Source organism: Fundulus heteroclitus, chromosome 15 (genome assembly GCF_011125445.2).
Source record: "Fundulus heteroclitus isolate FHET01 chromosome 15, MU-UCD_Fhet_4.1, whole genome shotgun sequence".
NCBI classification, from domain to species: Eukaryota; Metazoa; Chordata; class Actinopteri; order Cyprinodontiformes; family Fundulidae; genus Fundulus; species Fundulus heteroclitus.
Window position 1 is genome coordinate 26,580,817 of NC_046375.1, and position 26,746 is coordinate 26,607,562.

General features: G+C 40.8%; 1 protein-coding gene across 8 annotated transcripts in view; it reads left to right on the plus strand.

Moving 5' to 3' along the window:
• The window catches only part of LOC105919022 (CD2-associated protein), a 75,803-nt gene extending 58,170 nt beyond the window's left edge, over positions 1-17,633 (plus strand). For all 8 annotated transcript variants that reach the window (XM_021311543.2, XM_036147088.1, XM_021311545.2 and 5 more), the window contains 6 exons: positions 887-996; positions 4,855-4,970; positions 6,858-6,941; positions 10,783-10,982; positions 11,266-11,329; positions 16,712-17,633. In XM_021311543.2, the coding sequence (XP_021167218.2) occupies positions 887-996; positions 4,855-4,970; positions 6,858-6,941; positions 10,783-10,982; positions 11,266-11,329; positions 16,712-16,753 (616 nt within the window). In that variant the 3' untranslated portion in view covers positions 16,754-17,633. The remainder of the gene's footprint in view (positions 1-886; positions 997-4,854; positions 4,971-6,857; positions 6,942-10,782; positions 10,983-11,265; positions 11,330-16,711) is intronic.
• The last annotated feature ends 9,113 nt before the right edge of the window (positions 17,634-26,746 follow it).

Consider the following 26,746-nt stretch of genomic DNA (forward strand, 5'->3'; position numbering starts at 1 on the left):
GGGAGTTTTGTAAAAAGGTTATTGCACTATTAATCACAATAGGGACACTCATCTTTGTTTAAGAGGAAGCTTTTAGTTATTTTGCCTTATTTTAAGATTTGCACTTCAAGCCCAATAGGGAAATTCATCTTGGTTTGTTCATGTTTTTGGTCAAATAAAAATAAGTTTATATGAATGATTTCCTTGCTGTTTCTTTTTTTTTTTTTTTTTTTTTTTAAGAACAAAAAAAAAATCAATAAAAAGCGTAAATAAGATGTATTGTGAAAAAATCTGAGATTTTATTTTTAGGCAGTATTGCCCAGCCCTACTCGTATGACCTGTCTCAGCTCCCCTCACTTTCCACTGCAGGGCATTCAACATTAGGCCTTGAGTTTGCAGAAACGACATCACATTTATTTCCATCTTTTCTTCTGAGTAGCCAGGTGAGAGATCAGCCTGTTATTGCCCCCCTGAGGCCGTAGTGAACACTGCAAATGTCCAAGTTGAGAGCTGAGGCCCAATTGACCTTTTAAAATAAACCGATTTCACAGATGTGCTCTGACCTTAGACACTGTGTTTGTTGGCTGAGTTTTGACATTTTACTTTCTTTAGAGACGGAGGCTCTAAATGTTCTGCTATCTACTTCTCTTAGGTTCAGCTTGTTTAAACTAAGCTTTAGACAGTGCCTCACTGGTTATGTCAGGGAAAGACTGCAGAGGAACGCTTCATGGCTTTTCCACTGTTGATGTATTAGGTGTGTATTATTGAACCTTACAGCCAAATAGGTTTGCAAGTGACAAAACTCAGTACAAAGATTTAAATTGTTTACATTTGTTTGGAGGGCTTTGCAGAATCCAATGTTTGTGTCTGCTAAATGTTTGTCTGTTTTCCCATCTTTTTCCTGCAGGCAAAATGGAGAGGTGCCTTCTACACGACCAAAGTCGGATTTTGAGCCACTATTGCCAACTAAACCCAAAACGCAGTCAGTAGACTTCGGGGAGAAGCCTTCTGACACGGGTATGAGCGCAGAATGTCACCCCAACGGTCCAAATCCTAATGCATGCTTTTCAGTAAATCTTGTTCAGATAAAACAAGGTATTGCTTTCACCAGGTTTTTCTCACAAAAACCTGATGCCATTTTCTTCCATTTCTGCTTGCTGCAGCTGCTGCTGTCTACACAGTTTTACTGTGAAGTGCAGCACATTACGGGGTATCAGCAGGAAACAAAGGAAACATAACATAGTTTTTCAAAAACAGGATCATGCAGCATTTGCAGCTCTAAACGGTTTTTATTTAGCTAATCGTAGGAGCTAGGCATCAGCCTTCTATGGGATTTAGAACAGTATGATGACCTTGAGTAAACATGTTGGTTAACAGAGAACAGTATTAATCAAACAAATATTTGAATTGAAAAAAATATTTTTTAAACAGAATATCATGAAGTATCCCCTTTGCTGCTAATATAAACAGTATTTTTAGTTTTGATACAATCAAGTAAAATTGTAGAAAAGGTGGCATCTAAATGTGTTTTTCCAGAACCCATGTTATACCTTTTTGTTTCTCTGTTTTTTTAGAATAATTTTTAGATTATAAATATTGATATAAAGGTTTTATTTTGAGATAGGGAAAGTGTGGTAGCTCTTTTTCAGCCAGTTGATCAGCAGTGTGCAGCAACAAGTGGGGGAGTGGCATTAATGTGCCATATAGTCGGATAAAATTCAATTCACTCCTCTCTAGCAGTTAATCAGAAGGACTTCACTTTTTAGGAATCCTGAAACCGTCGCTTTAATTCCTTATTCCGTAGTACCAATATATGGCCCATAAATCGTATAAATATTCATGTAGGAATAACAGAAACTTCTCTTACAGATAGAGACGCTAACTGTGCTAACCGTGCTAATCACTCATAAACAATGTTAAAAAGGTCCAATCTAACCATGATTTCATGGTTTCACTCAAATGTTACACTTGTTCTTGTTGAGCTTTTTGCTGTGATTATGCTACCTGTCACATCCTCACCCATTTAGTCGATTCTAACTCTGAATATGGAATTGTGTTGCTGGATGTGGCAACTTTTCACCCAGTTTTACTGCAGCTTTGTAGCAAGGCTTCAGAAAAGCCTGCTGTGTCCCCATCCTGTGACTCTGTCTGTAGTTCTGGTATAGCAGCTCCTCAGGTGAAATAATAATAATAATAATAATAGTAGTAAATATTGATAATAATACAGTACATGGTCATAAACAACACTAAATGTTTAAGTAAAATGATTCTGGATCTTTGATTCAATTTAGAGTCAGATATTGGGACCGGGTAAAAACCTTTGGAAGATTGTGAGTTTGATTCTAGCTTCCCCCTGTCACATGTGGATGTGTCCTTGGGCAAGGCACCAAGTTGCCTACCGATATGGGCATAGGTGTATGAATGTGTGCTCGTTGGTGCGATTGGTTGAATGTGTCTATGTTGTAAAGCGCTTTGAGCGGTCAGAATGACTGGAAAAGTGCCGTATTAGTTCAGCCCATTTATCATTTATCGCTACTTAACCTGCTGGGAAAGTTTTCAGTTTGAGACATTTTACTGGTGAAAATCATTTTTTCAATATCCGCTGCTTTAAGTTGCAGTTAGCAGGACTCTTCCATGAATTATTATTATTAATTATTATGAAACCTTCTTCATGTTTCTCCAGGCTCCATCAATGACAAGTACTCCTCCTTCAAATGCACTGATCCATCTCTTCAGTGACATTAAAGTATGGGGGGGGGGGACCTTTTGTTCATTCACCAGCTATAGAAAGGAGGCAAGGAGCTGTTTATATCACTGGTGTAAAGACAAAAGATGTGAGGGAAAGCCAGAAACCAGACCTCCGCTGTGGGAACAGGAGCAGACTGCACTGAAGAATAACCAGATTTGAGGCTAATGTTTTAAGAGCAGGAAAGTGTTGTGACAAACGGGGACATGTGGGAACAGAAAGGGAGGCTGAAAGGTCACAGTGGGACGGCATCACAGCTGGCTGGATAAAGCTGACCTGAAGGCATGTCCTCCCTTTGAGATCGCTCTTCCTGACAAGCAGCTTGTGAAGGTGCTAAAAGTCGGCCCGGCTCCACACGATCCAGTCACTCACACTTTGCAGCCGAACATGAAAAGCCAATCATCCCTGCGATTACAGCCAGAGCTCCCCGTCTGCAGCCGCTTACCGCAGAGTGGGTGAAAAGTGCAGCTAGACGGTAGTTGCAGACTTTTCTTTGTTTTATTAAAAAAGGTCTGAGGAAGACTAGCTGTTGGTTACATTTAATGACCTTCAGCAAATTTCTTTTCATGCATTTCAAAAGTGTGTTAACGTTTCTCATTTTAATGGTTTTCCTCTCCGTTAACTCCATTTACTCCTCTTCAAGAATCTGAAATATTTACAAACCTGTTAGAGTTTCCTTTCTGAAGCTATTGGTTTTTAATTTGCAGTGAGTCTGTTATTATGTGACCTGTTTGCTCTAACTGCTGAAGGATTGTTGACTTTTACCTCCAAGTAATGGAAAAATAAATTGGAACTAAATTAATGAGTGAATATTGAGAGCAATCCTGAGATGCTCAAAGTGGTACTTGTAGAAAAATCGAAGCGCCGTAATCATCTCACAGTCTGCGTCACTTCAGTCCAAATATAACCAACGCTACCGTTCAGTGTTTTTCTTAGTATTTATGAGGAAATATCTGTCTCTTTTAACCTTTTATTCTAGCATTTCCTGATTTAAAATTTTGCAGCATCAATATTTCACATCACGTTCCTCCAAATCATAAATTTACCAGTCAATAGAGCCTTCATGTTACAGCCTTTACATCTGAAGGGAAGCATTTTCATCACCCAGAGTAAAGGAAATGCCTGACTAAATAATAACCTTGGAAAGCCAAATGGTGTTTTACACGTACAAGTTATTAGCTTTGGTGATAAGGTGCTATACATACAGTGTAACACCTTATCACTAAAGTAAACATCACCAGACAAACATACAGTTGACCTAAGTAGATGTAGAAATAAATATTATGGAATTAACAAAGCAAATGCTCAAAAAAGAAGTTGTATAAGAAAAATAGAAGAATATATAAGAGTAATAAGTCTATTTACCACGTTGTTATTCCTCTGCAGATAGTTACATGTGCATTACTTCATACACACACACTCATATATACACACACACAAGCACATTTGCTGGATAGTTACTCTGCTGAGCTTTTAACACACAATATTTGACACTGAGAAATTATTGATTTACACCTTTTTAGAGAGTTTGTTTGGGTCAGTATTTTTTGCCACTCTATATAAATGTGTAAAAATGGCTCCAGTCCTCATTGCTGCTGGCTTTCACCTGCTGCACGCCTAATGATAAAAGGCCTGAGTGACTGCATCAGACAGCCTATAATTAGGATAACACCGGGTCTGAAAATACGTGAAGATAATGTTTGAATGTTGTTTCTTCTCCAGCACCAGAAAGTGTAAATGGGATTTATGGATAGGCTGCTGTGTTCTTTTCATTTGGTTGTTCATGCCCTCTCCTTATCTTCAAGTTTTATTTCTCTCATAGCATATTTCGGGGATTATGGATTTTGTTTTTGTCTATCATGCAAATGTTTGCATAATTCACTGCATCACCTTGAGGAATATGCACATTTTGGACTCATTCCTCCGCTGCCGTGTTTGCTAATTTGATTAGCTGGCAGAAAAGAATCTGTCTGCAAGCCAGAAGGCACGCAAATGAAATCAGTCGTGTCGCTTTACCCTCGGATGAACCTTTTATTCATGGCTGAAACATTCCACTTAGAGCTGATTCCCTCTGGTATGTCCCTGTCCTTATCTCTTCCTCCACGTCTGCCCATCTCATCTGTTTTCAGGAGACCTGATTGGTTTTGACGATTTACCAGCGACCAAGCCGCTCATTTCTGTGACTGCTGACAGACCAAAGCGGAAGGACAGGAGACCCCCTGGCCAGTATGTCAAAGGACAATCGGTGAGGATGTTGGAAACCTTTGTGAGTGATGGGTGGTTGTAGCTGTAGCCTTCCGATGGATTTAATTAAACGGTTCGAAGGAAAATTAATATGTCTCAAAGGTTATCAGGAAAGTGTTTTCATTAGATTTGTTCAAGAACGCCTGCAGACTTATTTAAGTACTTTTTTACTTCATAAAATTTTTAATGTCAGAACTTTAATGTCTCTATATTGGGATTTTATTGAATAGACAAACATGAACAAGTCTATAATAGTACGGTAGTAAAGAAACTTCACACGGTTCCAAACTGTTTTCGACCGTCTCTCATAATAAAAAGAAGTGTGGAGTATTTCTGGATTCCTTCCCCTCTCAGTTTGATACTACGGAATAAAATTCCCGTCCAGCTACCATCAGAAGTCTCCTCGTTACTATGTCGAGGCCCCGTCTCTAATTTAGTCCAGGTATAAATGCAGAGGTTCTCTTTCTGGCCTCAGAAGTCTGTTGGAGAACAACCAGCATCTCAGAGATCAAGGAGCATGGCAGACAGGTCAGGAAGAAAGTAGTGAAGACGTTTAAAGCAGGGCGATGAAATAAAACCCCAGACTGACCAAGTCTTGGCTGCTGGATGAAACTGACAGAGAGGACAAGGACACCATTAATCAGAGAAGTAGCCGAGAGGCCCGTGTTACTCTGGAGGAGCTGCAGAGATCTATAGCATAGGTTGATGGGAAGTGGGGTGGAGCTAAATACAGGACCACCCTGGAAGGACATCTGTTAGAGGCCACACCAGACTTGAGACTGAGGTAGAGACTCGCCTCCTTGCAGGAGAAGGAACCTAAACAGACAGCCAGAGCTGCAGTGGAACAGCGTAGATCAGAGCATACTCGCGTGTTGGAGTATCCTGATCAAAGTCCAGACCTAAATCCAAAGCAGAATCTGTGACAAGACGAGCCGTTTGCTGTTCAAAAACTCCATCTAATCTAAATAAGGTAGAGCTATTTACCAAAGAGGAGTAGCCAAAGGTTTCAGTCTCTAGATGAGCCTTTCTTTTCATCGTCTCTTCCTCTGAATTAAACTTTGAAGGCTGCCATTTGCACTTTACCTCAGAACGGGTCAGACTGGTTCACGCAGTCAGTCCTTCTTAAAGTTAGACTAACATCTTTTTAGAGAAATTGTCAGAGTGTGAAGCCTGGACCAAAAATGTCATAAATAATGTAATATATGACTGAAAGTTTCTGCCACAAGGCTCGCTGATGCTCTCATCACCTTGTTAGTAAGTTGTTGGAGTTTGTGTTGGTTCCGCAGTGTTTCAAAAATTGCACTAATTATGCACTGCTGGAAAAAAAATAAAAAATAAATCCTGGAATATCCTCCACGGTCCTGAGGCGGTGCTGGGAGACACAGGAAACCTGGTAATAGCCCGTTCTGATGTGATGCAAAACTACTGAAAAGGAGTAGAAAAAACGTCTGTGGCCTCCTCCTGCAGAACCGTTCTTGTTTTTGGCTCGCCTCATTGTTGCCACTTTAATTAACACCAAAACAGCCGGTTCTGATGAGCAACCCCACTTCTACTGCGGGCCTGACCAGATCAATATTCCCCAAGGTTAGCTGACTTTTTGCGTGTGTAAACAACCATCTCCTAAATATACGGCCCACTGTCGTGTATGCCTTTACCTTAACCCTGGTGCTGCTTCAGAAAGGATCGCGGTACATCTACTTTTTAAATAAATAATGCAGGAGGAAGAAGGGAAGTAAAATATTTAGAAGGTGCTTATCAGCTTTAGGAGTTACCAGAGTTAGGTCTTTGCTTTGTATGGATTTAGAAAAGCTAAAAGTTGTTTTTTAGTTAATAAAAAAAGAAAGCAATATTGATGTTATGAAATATAAGAATAAATGTGTCTTTGCAGCCTACAAAGGAAGGGGGTGCTGAGAAATCCTTCAAGTTTGATGAGGAGGAAAGTGCCAAACCCAAACCAACAGAACACAAAAAGGTAACGTGTAACAATATTGGCTATTTCAACATATTTTTTATACGTTGTGCTTAAATGAATTACCATGCTGTATTTAACGCAGAAGTGAATTCCAAAATGCTCACATCTTTGTATTGTTGTATATAATGGTGTCAGTCAGCATGGAAAATGTGGATGGATCTAATTGATATGGCGGAAATAATTAGATGCAGCAGGAAAAATGCCAATCTGGAAACCTGTCTTAGAACATATTTACGCTTGACACTAGAAATATATGTACACTGTATAGAAAGTCTCATATCCTTTTTTCTTAATGTCTGGCATTAAAGTGTAACTCATCCCCATATAAAGGCGTAACCCCGCCCCCCAGACCCATTTTGAAAGATACCACCAAAGTGGGCGTTTCCAACAGACACGGATGGGTGGTGGGATCTTTTTAAGCACCTGTTGCTGCTGGAGGTCAGGATGAGGGAAAGTGACAAGTTGACACAAGCAGCGATCATGGTGACATCTGGTGGTTTTGCCTCAGAAATGTCTTTTGAGGTGGAGGAAAAAACAAAAACATAGGGCTATGGTGACGAAAGCCTTTACCGTTTCAACCAATAGGAACATTTACTGCAATAGCCACCATTCACCCTAACCCCGGGCTCACATTAAATGTGGTGCAGTTGCTGCTGTGGTGGAGCAAGGAACCCAGATAATTAAAAATCAATGTGTCAACTCACATCAGTGGCATGGAGCTGCGGGTTTCTACAGTTTATCTGCAAAAAAAGGTAAATTTTGGGTTGAGTTACACTTTAAATACCGCATTTTTGGACCATAAGGTGCACTAAATATTCTTCCCAACTGTGTAATATCACTCTGCCTCTCCGCGTACACAGCTCTCTCCTGAGATGGAGAGCTATCAGTCTCTGTTGGCAGGACAGAGTAGTTGGACTACACTGCCTGCCTTCTAACATAAGGCCAAAATAAAGTGAACTTTTATATTGAATTAACTCACTAGGTTTATTGTTGCTAGCACGTACTCGAGGCGTGGGTTGCCTTACATGAATACACTTCTAGTTTAGACATTACAGTCAGGCAGTCTTGTAGACAGCTCAGGGGTCTGATCAGGTAGTGACACATTGTACCGTAATGCTCCAAATATCCACTGAGCGGAGCAGCTTTGTCCTTTACCAAAGTCGTACATACACATGTTAACAGATTTTGAGCGCACTGTTCCACATGAAATCAGTCAGTAAGCACAATAGTAGTCATATATAAGGCGTACCATCAATTTTTGAGAAAATTTTAAGATTTTTGTAAGGATATTTACAGGCACAGTAACGTGAGTGCATGTACACTTCTTACTTTCCAGCAAGAAATATAACAATACAGGGACGCAAATAAATTGGCGCATTCAATCATTTTGAATAAACACAAATGCGTATAGTTACAAATTCATTATTTTAAAATCTTCTGTGCTGTTGGAGATGCAAAGGTTCCAACAAAGCACGGCAGTGGTTTTTGTCAGTAACAGAGTTAAGATTTAAAATGTTTTCTTCAGCAACGTGCTGCACGCGGGCCACATAATTGGTCCCCCGCAGACACAATGATGCAGCCTAAGCTCGTAGAGAGGGAGACTGAGCGGCACCCCCCGCAGCTCCATCTTCCACTTCAGCATTTTAATTAACTGTCTTGGATGTTATCTGGCCTGGATTGGTCCTGGTCAGCCAAGTCTGGTCACATGTGACTGCTGAGCTGGAGGCTGCACGGCTGCAGACGGGCCACACACACTGCAGTCAGAGTATAGCCAGGCTGCGTGTCTGTTCGTGTCTGGGCTCTGCGCTTCTTCTCCTGACCTGCTTTGTGCTTCACAGTAAGATTTTGACCCTCGTTGAATTTGTGCAAAACAATGAGAACAGTTTTCAGGATCTGAAAAGGTTTGAATCATTTCAATCTGAATCTGAATTGTGGGAGCTGCTGGGGTTTGTGCGGCGAATTTTGAAATAAATAATTTTGGTTACTGTCATCCCATAACCCATTCACTGCCTTTTTTTTCTATAAAGTTAGCTGCTTTCCCCAAGCATTTGTGAAACATTGGAGATTTACTGATTAAAAAGTTTGTTACTGTAGTTACTGGTGACTGAAAGCAAAATGTCAGAGGAATTAAGCGTCATACAAGGGTTTGGAAAGCCTAAAGAATGATGGGATTCTCTTAAGTTCTATGAATCTGTCATGTATTGTCAGTGTTGTTTTTTTTCCCTTAAATGAGAAATGTAATAAGCATGACAATGCAAGAGACTTTAGTGACAGACATGTCCCTGTAGCACAAAAGGTTTTTGAATTATTCACAACAAAATGATTGAGGAAAACAAATGGCTTAAAGTATCTGAGTAGCCTAAACCAGTCTGCTGCCTTTAAAAAAACAACCACTGTAACTTATGTAGCTCATCATATCATACTGCAAGGTTACGTTATTTCCACTTATGATCTATTGTTTTCTTATTGCAACAGCAGCTGTTTTGATGCAGCTCTGCTTCTTTTTGTGTGTTTTTCAGGAGTTTACCGAGCAGTGTTAACTTTTTTTTTATATAGGATGGTCATTTCATGAAATGGTGACGAATAATAAAGCAGAAGCAACCCCAAATATAGTCCCAAATTGTTATTGGTTGCAGCAACCTAACAAAACAAGATGCTCTCTCCATCAAGTTGGGCTTCAGTAAAACTAAGTTGTCTGTACTATTCTAATTCTGTTGGATTTCAATTTACAAAAGGCCATACAGGCTTGTCTTAAACGTAGTTTCATGGCATTTGGAAAGCCGCTTATCATAGACCCCGTTCTAGCCTGGTGGTCCCGGCTGATTCAGAGGTAAATAGACGAGCCAAACAACAACCATTAACAGCTCTTATTGAAATCCCTCCTGAGTGATCAGATCCCAGTTACCTGGACACGCACACACAAGCTGTAAATTGAGCTGAAAACGGGTCATCAGCGGCTCTGCTGTGGTTTTTTTTTTACCATCTCGGCTCCATTCAGCCTCTTGAAATCTGTTGTCGCTTAAAAAAAATCAATGCATGTCTCACTTTGAGCTTATTTCCAGCGACAAAACTTTCCACTGGCAGCTGTGGATAGCCGTTCATTGTGCCCACCATGCACAACGACACAGGGTATTTTGCAATAAAAACATCCCACGACATAGAAAACTCACCTGTACTGTGTCCTGTGGTCCATTAAGTGGACGAAAATCCAACCCATCTTCTTTTTATTTTATTTTTTTAATGGCTTATTCCCCCAGAGGCCAAACACGTAGTAAAGAGTTATCTCAGAAAGCGTTTAGTTTTACCAACACTGTTTATAAATGTTTTATTTTACTGGGAGATGTTGAGATGATCCCGACACTTGAAGATTATCTATGGTCAGATTTGCTCCTTCATTATGACTTAGATGGTAGATGATAGATGGCATTCCCTCAGTTACTGCTATCAAGGTGAGATCAGGTTACCCAGGACATCCTGTGTGAAATTAATCTGTATGAAAGACCGTTTTCAAATGTATTTACTTAAATAAACTTGTTGATATATTTATTGAAATGTACCTGTACCTATTGCTGGATCTGATCTTAGGGAATACAGTCGTCCATCACCTGATATATATTACTGACCATCGTAGCTCTTTCAATATGACACAATCTAGCAGATAGGAGCCTTGTGTTGTACATCAATCATTGCTAAGTAACCAATACTAATGTCCTAAAGTGATAAAACCCTGGGAGTCATTGTTTACCACAGTATGTTGCCATAAAATATATTCCCTGTACATGCAGCATAGATTTAATTGAGCTCTACACTGTAAAATCTTACCTTCCTGTATGTGTTGCAGCCGCAGCCTTCCAACCACTCTCCGCTACTCCATCGGGCCTCTGAGTCCAAAGCGAGCTCCGCCTCCGCCTTGGACACCGGCGTCTCGCACAACAGCAAAGTCCAGCTGGAGCCGGAGGAGCAGAGCGCCCAGCAGGAAGAGATCAAAAGCCAAATAAAGGACCTGCTGTTGTCTGTGGAGCGGCTCAAAGCTGAGCAAATGTAAGGGAGCGGCCTGCGACTGTACAAAAACCAAATATTATAACTAAAACGTCTGTAGCGTAGAATCTGCATGTTTGAGATTCATTCTTTCCTGTTGGGTTGGCAGGAGTTCACTTGACGGGATTTATTTTTATTTTAAACTGTTTGCAGTCAAGGAAACTCTTTTTAACGAGTTTACAAAGAAATGCATTGATCCCTAACAGAATGCCTTTCGATCCTGTGTCAGAGGATTGCTGACACATCCTGATCGGCGTGTCTGCTTTTGTTTTTTGTTGTTTTCCAGGAAAGAGATAACAGAGCTGCGACGGGATCTGGACGAGGAGCGACTGAAGCGCGTGGCCCTGCAGGTAGCATTGATTGCTCTCAGACGCACACGCTGAGCTGTCTGCATTCATTAAGCCGTCAGCTTCAACAAATATTGACGCTTTCGCCGCACGTTGCGCAACCCGAGCAAATTACACACAGTGTTATCCAGACAGTGGATGGCAGCCAAGTGGCAGCGCGCCGGGGCATGAGGATGGGAACATGAGGTTGGTTAAGGGGAGGAGAAAAAGGTCAGTGTTTATCTGCAGGTATGGCGTCTGCTAAAATGAGGAGCCGGACCAGCCGCCATGTTCCTGTCTGAATAAGCAATTTACGGCTTTTTTATATGGCAGAGAAACACAAAATACAGGGAACATGATGAATTTTTTTCTTCTGTAAAGAAAAATCTGAAAGGTGCGGCACATATTTATGCTCTATCAGCTTTGGACATTTAGGGTCTGAAACATTGGCACATTCGTTGATAAAGAAGTCGAGCTCAGTGAGATTGAAGGAGAGCATCTGTGAACATCAGCTTTCAAGTCCTGCGGCTGATTTGCCATCTTAATTGAACTTTAAACATTTTTCGCTACATAACTGTGCACTAATTCTCGTTACCTAAAATCCCAATTAAACCCATGGAAGTTTGTATTTGTAACCTGACAAAATGTGAAAATGTTCAAGCAGTGCGAATATTTTTTTAGGCATCAGGGGGCTTTGTGTACCAAACGTAAGTACGCGCAAAAAAAAACTCGGCATGTACAAACATGAACGCTGCAAGGAAGTGTGCGGTGATTCACAGAAATAATACAAAGTTCTAAAACTCACCCAAAGCCACTGAAATATAACTCCATTCAATTTTATTTTATCCAGGGAGCATCAAACCTGAAGTTTTGTATGGGTTTGAGCTGTTATGGTTTAAACCCAGAGATACAGAATCACTTTTAGCCTGATACAATAACGTAACACGCCTCAAAACGATACAAACTAGATCAGACTGAACTGAACAATAGGTGGTTTTGTATGGACCGGTAAATAAGCCTCGGTCTGTGCGCTGAGGCGCATCAAATGCATGTAAACCATCTAACAGGCTCTTTGATTCTGACTGAAAAGAGGGTCAGCTCAGCAGATTAATCCCCAACAAAACAGTTGTTTTGATTCCTAATGTGGAGACAATCACACATGTTCATAAATATCTGCTTAGAGTTGTACATAAATGATGGCAGCGTCGGTGCTGCTGGAGGAAATCTCAGATGGAAGCCTGTGGAGTGAGCGCGTTTTTCTGTTTTTAGAGATCCTGCTCACCTGCTGGCACATGAGATTAGCCTTTTTCAGATTGTCCAGGGTAATTATTTTTGAACTGGCCCCAGCGTTACTGAGGGAAACCAGGAAGGAACCGTTTCAAGCTTTAACTCTGCTGCGGTCTTTGCAACCAGAGCTTTTCAGAGGGAGCTGACTGACAGATTGGGCATTTAGCATCCCTAAGCCCTCCTAAGCCTGCTCCTTGGGACGACCTCATGTTGTTCAGAGACATAAAAGTCCCCTAAACCATGGCTATCGCTTGCAGCGAGGAGACAATTTCTCGTTGTAATCAGAGCTATGACTGCACTCGTATTGCTATAATCCGGCTCAAATCAGGGTTCCGCCATACTATCACCATAATTCTGAAGATAATAGTTGAGAACAAAATAAGAGCAAGCTTCATGCGTGATGGTTGACTTCTAGGAAATAAGTTTCTGTAACATCCTGACTCATCTAAGAGATTTAAAGCAGGCTACTCCAGAGTGTATGGTTACAGACTTCCTAATCGAAGTATGGGAGGCATATTTACCAGATTCCAACGATCAGCATTAAGCTGTAATCAGGCTCAATGCAGCAGCCAGAGGGCGGCGTGTAAATTTGATACATGTTGGACAAAACTGGAGAGTTTCACTGATGAGTCTCTGAGGTCAGTGAAGAAGCTGTTGGCTGGCTGTCTCTCTGACTGTCTGACTGCGCCGTTGCCATTGTTAATTGGACACATGGTGAGTGCCTTCTGGGTATTTAGACTCATTTGGATATGTCATTACGGGCAAGTACTGGGCGGCCCAAGTTACACATGTATTTACGTCCAGTTCCACACAAATTGGGATTTATCAAGGCAACATCTGACTTTTTTATATTGACTAAAGCCAAACACGTCCTGGAGGAAGCGCTTCACGTTCTTTACTGCTCCCTAGTCTTACCTCATTTGAGCTACCGTGCAGAATTATGGAATAATGACTACATAAATACACTTCAATCATTAATAATATGGCAAAAACAAGCCATAAGCATAATCAATACGGTTGGCACAAATTCACTATTCACTTTGCTGACAGTGGAATTACAAACAGCTATTGTTTTGTTCAAAGCCAAGAGTAAATTGTTGCTGGAAAATATTCACAAGCTTTTTTTTTTTTTTTTTTATTTAGTAACGGAAGGAATTTCTAACATAAGCAACAAATGTGAATATAAAACACTTAAATAAAGAACTCCAAGGAGGTTCTGCTAGATCAAAGAAGAATAACACATCATAGCGTTCCTACAGCTTGGATAACACGTTAACTTGAATGAAACACTTTAGAAATCAGATCCCAGTCTCCAGCATTGAACTCCTGTGGCTTCCTCTGGAAGATCCTAAGATTAAAAGCATAGAAATATTTCTGCATCAGAGCAGTCTGAATAACAAGGTTAGCGTTCATGTGCGTAAACGTTTAGTCTCTCTGGGAGTCAGACAGGCAGGAAAGTGATGAGCTGACGCCGTTTTCTCTCAGAGAACAGAGCCTGCTGTAGGAGGAAGCCGTCAGCAGGCTGATGACAGGAACACAGCCATGTTTCTTACATGACAGATTCCTTATGGAGTTTTTATAATCTTAATGAAAGTCCGCCAAGCCATGATGGCACAGTCGGGATTCTCCTTTTCCAGATTCCTGGAAAAAACCAACAACTGACACCCCACCCCCTCCAGTGAACATGCAGTATGTTAAATGATGTAAAATGGGATCACAAAAAAAAGACCACCACAGAGGTGGGGTTGCTGTTTTTAATGATTCTCTTGTTTAAGGAATGGCTTGTTTGAGCTTTTATTTTCCCATTTAAATTCCATACTTGGAATCTAACACTTCTTTATTACCGTAGCTGAATGAAAGTAGTTTTCTAGATTTTTTTGACTACTTGGTTATCCCTTCATGCACGGATCAGCAGTCAAGCAGCAACAGGGGGTTTGGGGGTCTTGTGCCCAGCAACACATTTTGCCTTGGGGGCAGCTGATGGAAGAGACAGAGTCCTGATAGAAACTTGCTCTTGCGGCTGACCCCCAGCCTCACCATTTACTCAAAGAAACGATTTCCACCATCTTTCAACAGTTTCCAAAAACAAGAGCCAGTAAAGCTGTTAGTCTGATCCCTGTCTGTCTGACAGCATTGAACTATTTAAACATGTCAGATATTTGAAATCAGCTCAGGTTCTGCTTTCGTTCATCCCCATGTTGCCTTTCCCTCGCTCCTAATCTCTACCACTGAGACCAGCAGGTTGCCTCCACTACCGTGATTCGCAGCAGGGATAATATTCGGCAGATCACAGGCACCGCAGACGCTGACATATCCGATATTCTCTGTTCTCTCCACTGCAAACAGTGACAGTTCCTCGGTTTGCCCATGTTCAGAATGTTTGGAGAGAACAGCACCAGCTGAATGTTTGACAGCAGTAAAACCGACAACTACTGACCCCGAGGTACCTGAGCCCTGTTAGTCCCAGCTGCTGAGATTCACAGAAGGATTTCTGCTATGTCTGTAGGAAATCTAAAGTAAGGAATAGCATCAAATAAGTTCCTACTTTCCTTGGAGTCAGTCATATTTCTTACATTAAATTTGAATGTTGACAACTGTGGGCCTGTTAGGCATTAGCCTACAACACTGACAAAAAAGTGCAAGATAAGAAAGAAGAAATTGTTTGCTAAAGCATTTAGAAGAATACATATGATATCCATAATCCTCATTTCATGTTAGCTAGGTTTATCACATTTAGCCATGGGTCAGTCATTAAGGGTTTCTTTTAGTGGAACTAAGGGGCTAAGCTCTTTACACATAAAGTCAGTGAAGTCCTGTTCTTCTGGCAACTGTCAGATTCATCTATTGCATTGTAGTCTCCTCTGCTGTGGACTTGTATTGCAGTTTCTGATGTGAGGCTTGGGCGTAGCTTCTCCACCATTGAAGCCTATTTCATGAAGCAATCTATTTACTGTTATTGAGCTAATCTACTGGAAGGTTATGTGGCCTCAGCATCCTCAGACCCTACTCTGTGATTTCACCTGGCCACTTGGTTGCTGTCGTTCCCAATCACTTCCATTTTGTTGTAACACCACTAACAGTTGACTGGAATATTTAGTAGTGAAGACCTTACAGAATTGGACTTGTAGCACAGTTGGCCTACTATCATGGTCACTCGAATCCACTGAGCTCTGGAGAGTGACCCCTTCTTTCAATTGTTTTCAAAATCAGCCTGCATGCCGAGGTGCTGAATTTGATGCACCTGTAGCCATGAAACACCCACATTCAATGATTTGGATGGAGGAGCCAAGACGTCTGGTGATATACTGGACCATAGCATATAGATTAGTAGTTATAATTTTATCTATTAGGATTATTTGACATTTTTGCTGTCCTGCTCTTCAAAGTGGCGCACATGTATAAACACGTGTATTTTATGGGGCTATTACTCTTAGAGCCTGCAATCAGCGGCTAACTTGATGTGCTACTCGCGTGGTTAGCACAGCTAGCATTGCAAAAACAGCAATGGGAACAACAGCAGTCCTATGTGTGTAGATAATTACCTTAAAGGAGCTATAAGTAATAAACACTTTAAACACTTAGTGGTTGAAATCCGAACAACACATACCAATGCCTTTCTCTTAGACCCGCTATTTACTCAACAGTCCGTTGTTGCTGTGAAATGCCACAGAATCTTTACTTTCACGTGTAGAGTAGGTCTATGATGTTGTATTGTCTTCTGTTTCTGGTCCGCTTCGCTTACTGGCTTCCATGTGTGCCGGATGCTGCTCTTTTGCCAACATAAAACACCAAATACTGCGCTCTGTTTTGGGAACTCTGGGAACTTTATGATTGACTCAGGAACCAGGAAGTAAACACGGCATACACTCTGAACCGAATTAGTTCCGGACCGTACCTCTGGGTTTGAAAGGAGAAAAACGTGACTAAGAGACTGTTGATGGAGAGAACCAATTGTTTATAGGGAATGTTACTTCCATTCTGGGTGACAAATTAGGATGATTTAGGCTGATTTTGCAATAAATATCTTATTGCCCCTTTAACTCATAGGAGTCATACAAGGCTCCTATTATTTCAAAATCGATTTGCTGAGCGTGTGGTGTTTTTTTGTGCTCCTCACAGATGGAGGTAGAGAAGCTAAAGCGGGCCTTCCATTCGACGTGAAGCGTTCTGTCCGATCAACAGCAAGCCTCAAGCTCAGCTGCCAGTCCGCTGAGCAGCCAGACCGGAGGAAGAGGAGCGTGGCGGCAGAGATGGACTGGTGGCTGACAGGATGAAGAGAAGGCGGACAGCCCGACAAACCACCTTTTCAGCAACCTTCAAAAAAACAAACTCTTCCTATATTTGTTATTTGTACAACTTTTTGCACATATTTTTTTTCAAGCTAGGTGTAATTATGTGACAGTTGTACTGTATGTTTCTCTCTCTCTCTCTCTCTCTCTTTTTTCTCTTTTTTTGTTTTTGGTTTGTTAATTTGCCAACACAACAAACGGAGGCCTTACTTCAAACTACTGTGCTGGACGGCTCTGCCTCTCCTGTTCTCGGCTCGTCCCTCCGGCATTCCTTCGGGGACGAGGTTCGCTCTCAGTACTACTGACTCTGTGCAAAGAAGGGGCTGCTTCTCTTCACCTAACTTCCTTCCTCTCACCGTTCTACGATGCACACATAGCAGATTCGTTTTAAGTAGGATTGAATGAGATGTTTGATTTGAGTTGACATGTTGGGATTCAAATGATTTCTTTCTTCCACGGTAGCTGCCTCTTTGTGGCTGCAGAGCTTTAGGATTTTTTTTTTTTTTTTTTTTCCCTTTCTGTCTTTTATATGTTTTCTAACATTTCTATCCAGGGTAACACTACTGTGCCTGTTTAAAAAACAAACAAAAGTATATTAAATGTTTATAATTGGGATCTGGAAGATTTGCAGCATGATTATTGTATATGTATATTTTTAAATCTATGGACTTGTCAGATTCTATATTGTGGGCCTTTTACTGTGCTGGTCTCTATTTTTGTGACACATTCCCTGGGAATGTTCTCAAACATATTAAAAAACAACATATATATATATATATATATATATATATATATATATATATATATATATATATATATATATATAGAACACAGACATGCAAAAACAAATGTCTTATAAAAGTGGAAAGAATGAGGAGGGTATGAGCATCTTTCCAACATGGCCGCTGTCCCGCTCGTCTAGCTTTGATTCACAGTGAATCATGTGATCTGGCTGGATTCTTGTCTTCCTGCTGGGTAAAATCACCGGCTGCTCTCTCCTTCCACATTCCAAGTACAGGAGTTGAGCAAACTGGAAGCACAGAACCCTCCAGACCCAGACATAGCCAGCCTGATTACCAGCTCTACGCGGCGTTGACTGCAGGTGAATGTGGAGATGTTGTTCATGTATCTTTGGTTTGAGATGTCCCTACACTTCTAATTGTGCAAACATTCGTCTCAGCCTGAAGGTTGACCCAAGGAATGATTCACTCTCTTCATTTCTTTCCCTTTTTAAAGGGCAGAATGAGTAATCAAACATTTATGCTATGTTTATGGAGAACAATAGACTAAAGTTGGACGTTAATCGGGCTTTTCCTGGCCGCTTAAGATTTTGGGTTTTGTTTGAGGTGAGTGGCGTAGAGGTTTAGCCAATTTAAATTTTCCCAGACTGCAACTTATAAGATGGATACAAAACTCTAACGGGGGAAAAAACGAGGTAAAACTTTAAACCCTTTCATCAAAGCATCTGGTCCTTACCTATATCAGATTTTGAATAAAAGTGCACAATAAGAGCCCAATGCTGATTGATCATTGCATTTATAGACTGAAAACGGTCTGATATCTTAGTTTTGCTGATTACAGCCGATCTCTGGTCAGTCAGAATGGAATATTACATATTTCTGCGAAACGCCATTTAACTTCTGTGTTTTTATTTTATTGGGGGACTGGTGAAAAGATGAATCGTAGTACAAAATGGATCTAACCATAAATATGTAAAGCAAAACCTTGATTTTTCCCTGTAGGCATGGGGTTTGTATGAGATTTTCACAGTAATTTAACAGTGACTAAAAATGCAGCTGAATCCCAAAATTGACACAACTCATTACATCACCTTGTTGCTTTAGGTTAGAAAGGCAAAAATGATTCCCACTGTTGTTAAAATAATCCAACATATTGTCAGAATGTAAGCAATAAAATGTATTGACCATCTCTGACCAGAAATATTCTATACACCACCCGCTGTGAAGAGGCTTTCTTTTAGCCAGCTGACCAGCAGTGGGGTATAAACAAACGGAGGAAGGAAAATTCCAGTTGTCACTATTTTACTTTATTCCCCCAGTTTCATCTACCTGCAGAATCCTCCAGCTGATTTTACCGATCACTGTTCAGATAGCAAAACTTAACATAAATGCAAATTTAAAGAAAATGTTTTTTTCGTCTGTTCTTCATATTTGGGAGTCCAAAACCTGGAGGAGAAACTCGAGAAACATGTCCTCACAAATTACATGGTGCAAGTTTCAGGGGTATTTCTGCTCAGTAACAGCAGTTTTGTTTTGTTTTTTGATCATTTTTAACTGAAATGTTTCTGCTTCCCATCTGCTGCTGTGTAACACTGAGTCTGTCTGCTTGTAAATATATCTCACAGATTGACCAAGTGAAATCAGACCTCACTGAGTTCAACTTCCCTGTAATGCACCGATGCTTGCGATTGAACAGTTTTGTTTTTTTCATTAACAACACAACTGGAAATTACTTTGCTGGAAAACGAGCTTTGAGGGTCGGTGTGATCAAGGCTGCAGCTCTGATTTCTACCTTTTTAAATGGGAGGAAAAAAAGCTTCCACTTGCTAAACATTCCAGAATTTGACACCAAGGAGAGAAGAAATCTCTGCACCTTTTTAACTTGTTCCGGTGAATTCTGTTTACAAAAGCTGTATCTTTGCATGAGCTGAGATTCCTTGCAGAAATGAATAAATATCTCTATTTCCTGCCCCAGCCTCCTCGGTCTTTGCTTGGTAGCACATCACAAGTTTTCATAGACGCAGGGCCTCCAGGTCGTTTGATGCGGGAAATCTCGACAGGTTTCCCCGAAAATATTGAATGAAAAGTATTGACTTTGAACACAGGGAGGGGGTGTCTGAGAAACTGCAAAGAGTTGATCTTCTGTTTCTGCATTTATGGCTTCTAGACTCCTGTTCTGAGGAGGAGTTTATTTTATTGTTCTTAGACCCCTGAGGTGTACTCTGACACATCACTATTAAAAAAAACAAGCCGATCTGAAGATATACTGTTTTTTAACATAAAATTATTTACCTACTGGGCTTATCAATAATAAAATACAACCTATGAAGGAGATGGAAAATTATCCATGGATTAAATTTTTTATTTTTACAGATAGAAAAATCTATAATTAATTTCATTAATTAATAATGAATAGACTAAATCTAATGCTGAACCTGGCTTCTGAAGCCCCCTAATTGGTGAACATAGCAAAATGTGAACCATCACTGAGATGTTCAGAGCAGGGTTAGACTGCCAAACAATATCCAAAGCTTTGAACATCTGGCAGAAGGCATTTGAGAAAAATCCAGCTGGCCAACTGAACTGATCAGAAAAGTCACAAAGAGGACCGCGGTAACTGTGGAGGAGCGGTGACTCGCCTTCTACCAGAACGACTTGTGATACCCATTGAGCATTTTTGACAACCTGTTAAGTGCTATACTAGTACATATCAAAAAAATTGCAATATTGCATAACAATATTTTTTTTACCCGTCAGTCATTTCAGAAAATGAAACTCATATATTGAATCATTGCACATACTGTAGAGTGATATATTCCAAGCCTTTGTTTCTTGTAAATTGGTGATTATGGCTTAAAGAGTGACAACCCAAAAGTCAGTGGCTCAGAAAATGTGAAAAGGTTCATTATTGGAAACTGATGGTGTCACACCCTAATCAGCTAATTAGCTCAAAACCCCTGCAAAAGTTTCCTAAACATTTAAATGGTTCCTCATTCTGAGTCAGTAGGCAGCACAATCACGGAGAAGACTGCTGACTGGACAGATGTCCATTCCCTCCAGCCCAACACAGACCGGACCAATCACAGCGCGGGAGGCGGAACTTTACTACGCAGCACTCTCAGCGGCAGAATTACCCATAAGGCAGCAGCGCTTCTCTGCCAACATAACTGAAGATATACAGAGAGGTTAAGGAAGTGCATGTGAGTACACCATGTATCTTCAGATTCCTTAGACAAAAGCTGCAAAAATTTGTTCCCTAGAGGGTTTGCTCGGTCACATGACATGTTTCATGGACTAAAAATAAAAGAAAAAACAGAGCACGTCGCTTGGTTTTTTGCATCTCATCCGTGGTTATCCGACTGGTTCTGACCTGATGGCGCTGACCTGCAACTTAGTTCTAGATCCCTCCAATGGAACTCATCTACTGAAAGTTCTTTGGCCCCCGCCCTTGAAACAAACCAACCTGCGGGAGACTCAAAGGGAGTCCCAGGCAAGTGTGGATAAAGAAGTCCTCAAATTCATTGTCGAAGGCTTACACATTGTTCAGCAAGAGCGCTTCATTGATCTTGTGCAACATCTTCAGTCAAATATAAATGTCATGACACGCAATACTGTTGTAAATAAAGTCACAAAGGCCTCTGTTGAAATGAAAGGAAACTGAAAGCTGCCCTTAGTAAAACGGTTCATAGCAACAACAACAGACTGCTGGACAGCACACAGTCGAGGATTAATCGGTGGAACTGTGCCCTGGTTTAACCCCCAGACCACGCAGAGATCATGTGCTGCCCTGGGATGCACAGCTGGCCTAAAAAAGGAGGATAGATTAAAAAAAAAATCATTAAAGATTTGACATTAAATGCAGGCTTTTCTGGACCTTGACCTTATTTTTGCTCTGTGTGTTTTTGTTTTACTCTCTTTAGGGGTTCCTACAGCAGATCATCTGACTCCATTTCAACATATCCCTTATTTTCTCCTCGATCACACCAACCCTCTGCAGGTCCTCCTTCACTAAATCCATGAATCTTCTATGTGGGCTTTCGCTTTATCACCTGCCTAGCAACTCTGGTTTAAGCATACTTTGTCAAGTACATTTATCTCTTCTCTCAACATTTGCAAACCATCCCAGCCTTGATACTATGACCTTGTCTGCAAACGTGAGCTTCTCCTTTGATCTATTCTTTTATATGATGTTATATCCTTAATACGTCCTGTGAAAATATGTAACTCCAAAGATGAATTAGTAATCCCTAATAACTGACAATAATAAATACATCCTAAACAAGTTCAGATGGCACGAATAACAGTGATCCAGGAACAATAGATGTTTAACATTTTGTAAAAAAAAAATGTAAAAACTCTTACTAAGGAAAAAAAATTCTTAAAAGAACAACGCTGTCTTCCCAAAAATGTTGATATCTCTGGAGAACATGCCATGGGTTCTGTGGTCCCCAGTTAAATGCAGAACTAACTGCGGCCAGGCTGCCTCATAGAAGGTTTTCTAATTAGACAGAGAAAAACAATTATTTAGCGCAATTAAGAACTTCTCCAATAAGTCAGAATTCAACCTTTTGACTAGAAAACCATTAAAAACAATTTCCATTTCATTTCCCTGGAAGGTGCAGAGAATCTTGGTGTATTTTCTCAACCCAATTGATGGAAAACACAGGAGTAATACTGCATTAAAAACAGGGATGTTCAGCATGTTCTTTGCAGATGTTTGAGGAAGCTGCTGAGGCTTGGTTCCTCAGCCGTTACTGAATTAAACAAACTCCTGTGATCATCATACATGTCTTTGTGTTTCCTGTGATGTGTTGTTTCTTTGTATGTTTATAAGGAGAGGAAGGGAGGTATGTTATATCTATGAGGCTGCATATGTGGGAAACGTGGGGAAATGTTTGTTGTGAATGTTTGGGATGCTACACTTTTAGTGAGATGTCTGAGTTATTTATACCTGCAGCTTGGAATATGTGATGACGTGTGAAATAAATTACCCATATTGGGCATTAACAATTAGCTATCTTAATATGACATCTACAACACCTCTTCTTTCAGTGAATTGAGTTATTTTCTCTTTGTCTCTGTCACTTCTTTAAAAGAGTTACAACTTGTGTTATTTGTGTTATCAGTAAAAGGTACAATGGTGTGGGAACAGGTGAGTCTGTATGACAGGAGCTGGGGTGTGATGAGAGGTAGAAAAGTATAACGGCACTATCAATGGATTTCCAAACTACTTTGATCTTATTTGTCCTGCTGCGGATGCTGCTCTTGAGTTGTGGCATGGTTCTAAAGAGGGAGTGCAATGGGGGAAAAAAGACTCAATTACAGTTAAATTGTCAAGCAGCAGAGCAGATTAGTAGAAGGTTTGGTTACTTTATTGACTATAAGATCCATGCAGACATCAATAGACAGATTTGCACAAATGACAAAACCTAGAGAGCCAAATCAAGGAGAAAGGCAATAGTTTCCATGAGCCACCAGCTTCAGCCAACCACAAAGCGTGGCTAAACACATTATAAATTTCTCACAATTAATTTTTTTTTTTTTTTTACAATTCTAAATGATGTCTTAAGAATGAAATTTATAATCGTAAAAATGTAGTATATACTACATATTGGAATGACCTGAAGGAAGTTTTTACTGTGATATACGTCCTACTCATTGTGTTTTAAATTTAGACACACCTGTAACCTTTGATTACAGGTCATTTCCATAAAAAGTGGTAGTTACATTGCAAATAAAGGGTTAAATTATAGTCAACAAAAAAGTAGCTGCTGTTTTTAAACAAGAGCCACGCTGCAAAAGCGCTGTAAGTAAATATTTGTTAAAATAAGCTTCCGGTTTTGAACGTGGCTGCAACCAGCAGGTAAATGGTATTCTTCTACGAGTTTAATAAACAACGTGTTATTAGAGTATTAGCTTATTGCTTAGTTTTGTGTTTATGTCTTTTTAAAGAAATTCTGTGCTATATCAAAAATGAATTGGCATACTTTTTGGCATAGATTTTGAGTGTTTAATGTGCTTTCTGGTTTATTGCATCTTGCTGGAAATGTCAGGGACGTTAACTGTGATGTAATCTTTTTAAGCAAACTCTTATTTGGGTTCATGAGAATCAGTTTTGTGAAATGTGGTGTTCAGTTGGTGGGAAACTAGACAGTGCTTGGCCCGTTCTTTTTGAAAAATGCCCTTGTCAGGACTCAGCGGGTAGCGCCAGTCAGGCCTCTGCCAGCTCTGCCCTTTTTTCCTCTCCCTTTCTCCTGCAGGTGGCTGTAGTTTGGCGGGGGGTGTGGCCCACAGCTGTGGCTTGTTCAGCGGCGGGGCAGGGGAGCATTTAAGCAGAAGGTTGTCAGCTGGAAGATGCCAGAGTGCTAACCTAGTGTGGTACGCCTCAGTTGGCCACTGTCTGATGACAGCTTTCTCTCTCCCGTCGCTAACTTTGTGTCTCCTGTGTCCCAGATTGCCTCACGCTCCGGATCCCGCTCCGGGTCTGTGAAGTCTCAAGCCCAGTTACTTCACTGGATCTCTCCCTGCACTCCCCAGCTGATAGCCGACCACCCGCTCTCACCTACCACGCCGTTTCGGATCCCGCTAACCCTCCATCTGCCTACCTCCCTGCCTTTCAGCTTCCGTCTCCTCCAAGGCCCTGACGCTCCATCACAGGGAGCCGCCCGTTGAGTTCGCTCTTCCCCATCTCCCCCAGGTCAGGTCCTCCATGCTTGTGCGGTAAGATCCAGGGCCTGTGCACCTCCTGGTCTCTTAACGTACCTTTCTAACCTCCCGTTCTCACCCGCAGATAGTGCGTGCCTCCCGGTCTCCCACGGACCAGAAGTGTTTCACATCCACAAGCACCAAAGATCCACCTTCTCAGCAGGGTCCATGCTACAGACCACTCCCAAAGACAAAAGGTCAGAGCACTTCTGACCAGACTCTCAGAAGATCACTGCTTTTCTCCTGGAGCCCTCGAGGAGAGGGGGGCTGCTACCCAGTCTTCACCTTCTTCCTGCCTGAGACAAAGGAGGATTGAGACTTTAGACAGGGGCTGTTGCCCCTGTAGAACCGGCCCCTGCCCCCATTACGGCCACTGCGCCGAACTGAAGAAACAATTCATTTTGTAATGTAATATATAATGTGCTGACACAGAAACTGGAGCTAATATGCCGCAACGTTTCACAGGGACTTGTTAGAGCAGTGCGCGCTCACTTAGGATTTTCTGAAGGAGAACAAGAAAGAAGAAGGATAACATTTACAGACGAGTCGGACGACTAACAGAAAATAGTGTAAAGAGACGGAGGTAAGCAAGAAATATGATTGTTTCTTGATGCACTGTTTGGCTCATTTTGGAGTGCTACTGTCATTTTTACTGCAATGAAACTTTGCATCATTGTTTAAACTTTTACTTAATGCAGTCCATATTGGGTTAGGAACTGATTAAATATTTTCCTTCATGGTTTTACTTTAATAGTGAATTAAGTATAAAGTTGCTAGTTTTAAACTTACGCATTTTTAAGATACCATCACAGTTATACCAATTAGATATTATCCATTACTTTCTTGCAGCAGAGGAAACGTCAGTGGTCATGAAAAGAAAAAGAGACATTACGTCATTTTTCCCCGCTGTTAGCAAAGAAAAACACAGAGAGAGGGAGGATGAAGATGACAGAGCCGAGGAGCAGGATGAAAGACAGAAAGAGGAGTTGGTTGGCGAGGAAGCTGACATTGAGAGATCAGAAACAGAAACATTCAACCTGAGAGTGAGGAGGAAGATGTAGGCTGTGAGGAGAGAGCGAGGAGCAGAAAGGACAACCAGTGGATCATCCATCACATGTATCAAGTTCACAGCCTTCAGGTTTGTGATGTTGAACAAACCTGTGTGAGTGTGTGTGAGTGTGTGTAAAGTGCATCTGAAACATGCTGACTGACTATTGCACTGTAAAAAGGAAAATAAAAGTAAGTACAATTTTCTTGAAAGGAGTGTATTTGTCCTTGATTTGACCTGGCAAATAATATTGTCTGCCAATGGAATACGTATTTTGACCCTTAAAATAAGATAAGAAAACATACTGCACTTGAAATAAGATGATGGAGATTATGTTTTGCTATTCTAAAGAGCAAAAATCTTTCCTATTGGCAGATAATCTTATTTACCTGTTCAAATCAAGGCCAAATACAATCATTAAAAACAATTACTTACTTTTAGTTACCTTTCATTAGTGTGATCTTAATGGATTATAATGAATAAATATATACAATTGCAAGCTAATGAATCCACCCTCATGTTTTCATTAATTTCTTTTCAGATATATCAGTAAGTGCAAGGATGATCCACCAGTGCAGCCTAATTTAAGGATATTTCCAACCACAGTTATGGCGAACAGAAGATGAAGCTTCCAGGCAAGCTGATACGAAAGTCATCCTTGGATTGAATATTCTGTTATTATGGATTCTGCCTACTGCTATGCCTGCTGACATTTCAGCCCACCAAGTACTTCTGGCTGTGTGTTTGACTCACCAACAGGCTTTAGGAATTGGAAAAAAGCAACTGAAAAAGAGGGGAGGGTTTTCAGTACATGCAAACTCTGACAGGCATAAGCAAGCACTGATGGCATGGATGGACCACCAAAGGTCTGTGAAAGCTAATACAACATTGGAAAATATCCTTAACCAGGAACACAGTAAACAAGTAAAAGAAAACCGTGAGTATATGAAAGTTATTGGGGAAGTGATGCTGCTCACAGTTAGACAAAACATAGCACAGAGAGGACACGATGAGTCTGAGGAATCAAGCAACAGAGGAAATTTCAGGGAAATTCTTGAAACAGTTGCAAATCACGATGCAGCTGTTAAACACAGACTAACATCCATTCACAATGCAAAGTACACTAGCAAGACGATTCAGAATGAGGTTCTGAATTGTTTGGCAGAAATGGTCCATTCTGAAATAACTGAAGACGTAAAAAGCAGTCAGTTCTTCAGCATCATGGCAGATGAGACTAAGGATGTCTCAAAACACGAGCCGATTTCATTTGTACTCAGGTACTATTACAACGGAACAATCAAGGAGCGTTTTCTTCATTTTGAATCTGCTGAAAGACCAGATGCAGTGGAGCTCACTGAAAAGATAGTCCGCT